Source organism: Branchiostoma belcheri, unplaced genomic scaffold (assembly GCF_001625305.1).
Source record: "Branchiostoma belcheri isolate BF01 breed outbred unplaced genomic scaffold, Haploidv18h27 scaffold57, whole genome shotgun sequence".
Classification (NCBI taxonomy): Eukaryota; Metazoa; Chordata; class Leptocardii; order Amphioxiformes; family Branchiostomatidae; genus Branchiostoma; species Branchiostoma belcheri.
The window spans coordinates 2,151,717-2,153,447 of NW_017804209.1; the positions used below are offsets into that span (position 1 = coordinate 2,151,717).

Sequence of the window (1,731 nt, forward strand, 5' to 3'; positions counted from 1 at the left end):
CTATTTGACAAGTTTTGTTGTTTGCTCCCTGCAGATGCAGGACTTCCTTGACGAGCGCCAGTATTTGTATGTATAATTGAGAGCTTTCCTGTTCCCTCCCTTTAGATGCAGGACTTCCTGGACGAGCACTTCCTGCGTGAGCAGGTGGAGTCCATTAAGCAGATCGCGGACTACATCGCCAACCTGAAGCGCGTCGGGCCGGGCCTGGGCGAGTACATGTTCGACCAGCACACTCTGAAGGGCGGCAAGTAGGGCAGGCACAACCCGCACCGCGACACCCGAGACAGCGGCAGTAGTAAGCCAGGCACAACTCGGACCGCGACACCCTCCGCTCACACAGCGCAATAGCCACTTTACGCAGCATCAAGTACAATCAATCAATCAATCAATCAATCATCCGCGGGCTCAGTACAAGTACAGTGAACGTTAAATCAGGACTCTAATCTAAACCCGCCGGTATTATCTTAAATATCCGTTTTAAATGCTTTACCAATAACAACACTACAACAGGAGTCTGGGCATTACAACACCCGTGATACTATTAGCATCTCATTCAAATGACATCAAATTACACACCAGGCAAGTTACATCTGAACCCCTCCAACTGTTCATGTAGCCATGCACGTGGTATATAATCTACACGCCATTACAGCATGTAACACGTGAAGTGTGCAATATACGATTCTACAAAGTAACTGAATGCTTTGCAGAAGCCTTCTGTTTCAATTAATGTGCAGAAAAATTCACTTAACACTTTAATGTAAGGCTCCAGATATTCAAGCTACTTAAAATCAAATGTCTTAGATCTTCAACTGATGACATTAAAAGTACTTGCCAATATTCGTGCCTGTTTTTCATCTCATAGCTGGTAATAAAAATAAGATGAAAATAACAAAGACTTGAGAAACGACAGCCTTCTTTATGCCCGGCTGTACAATAATCCATTCGTTGTCTGAGGGTTGAGTGAGACAAGTCATTACAACATTCTCCCTTTCCTAGACACCAAAACTATCGTAGAGGAAGATGGTAACCCCCATTTCGAAGTGTACAGGAAAGCAACCACACTGATCAGTACCTGGCCTTTGAATTCCCACACCCTTTGAACGCAAACTAGCAGTGATCAAAACTCTCTTCCATCGGGCAGACAACATTTTCACTTCAGACCAAGCCAAAACGGACGAACATAGACACCTCCTAGGTGCCCTGGCTAAGTGTGGCTACCAAAACTGGACTTTCAACAAAGCGCTGAAACCTTCAGAAGTGCAAACCATTGACCAACAAAAACAAGGTCAACATCACTATTCCGTATGTCCAAGGAGTATCTTAGAAACTCCGACGGATCTTCCAAAACTTCAACATGGCCACTAACTTCAAACCTCACTCAACCCTCAGACAAAGACTGGTACACCCTAAGGACCGACCTCACAAAGGTACCAAGGCGAAAGTTATTTACAGACTCAAATGTGAGGAGCCCAATTGTAACAACACCTACATCGGAGAGACAAGTCGACCGCTCAAAGTAAGATACAAAGAACATTGCAGACCTAGTGCCAACGGCTACTCCTCAGCTGTTTTCCACCACCTACAACACAACCAGGGTCACTCTTTCAAACTCGAGTCCACGGATATCTTAGACCGCGAAACATGCTGGTGGGAACGGGGTGTTAAAGAGGCAATATATGAAAGAATGTACAACCCCACCCTCAACAGGGAAGGGGGCTACGGGTCGAT

The 1,731-nt window shown here is 45.5% G+C and overlaps 1 protein-coding gene across 1 annotated transcript in view; it reads left to right on the plus strand.

The window, feature by feature from the left end:
* Positions 1–841, plus strand: part of LOC109481673 (soma ferritin-like) — a 10,719-nt gene extending 9,878 nt beyond the window's left edge. The window contains exon 7 of the mRNA XM_019784247.1: positions 106–841. Coding sequence (XP_019639806.1) covers positions 106–252 — 147 coding nt within the window. The 3' untranslated portion in view covers positions 253–841. The remainder of the gene's footprint in view (positions 1–105) is intronic.
* The last annotated feature ends 890 nt before the right edge of the window (positions 842–1,731 follow it).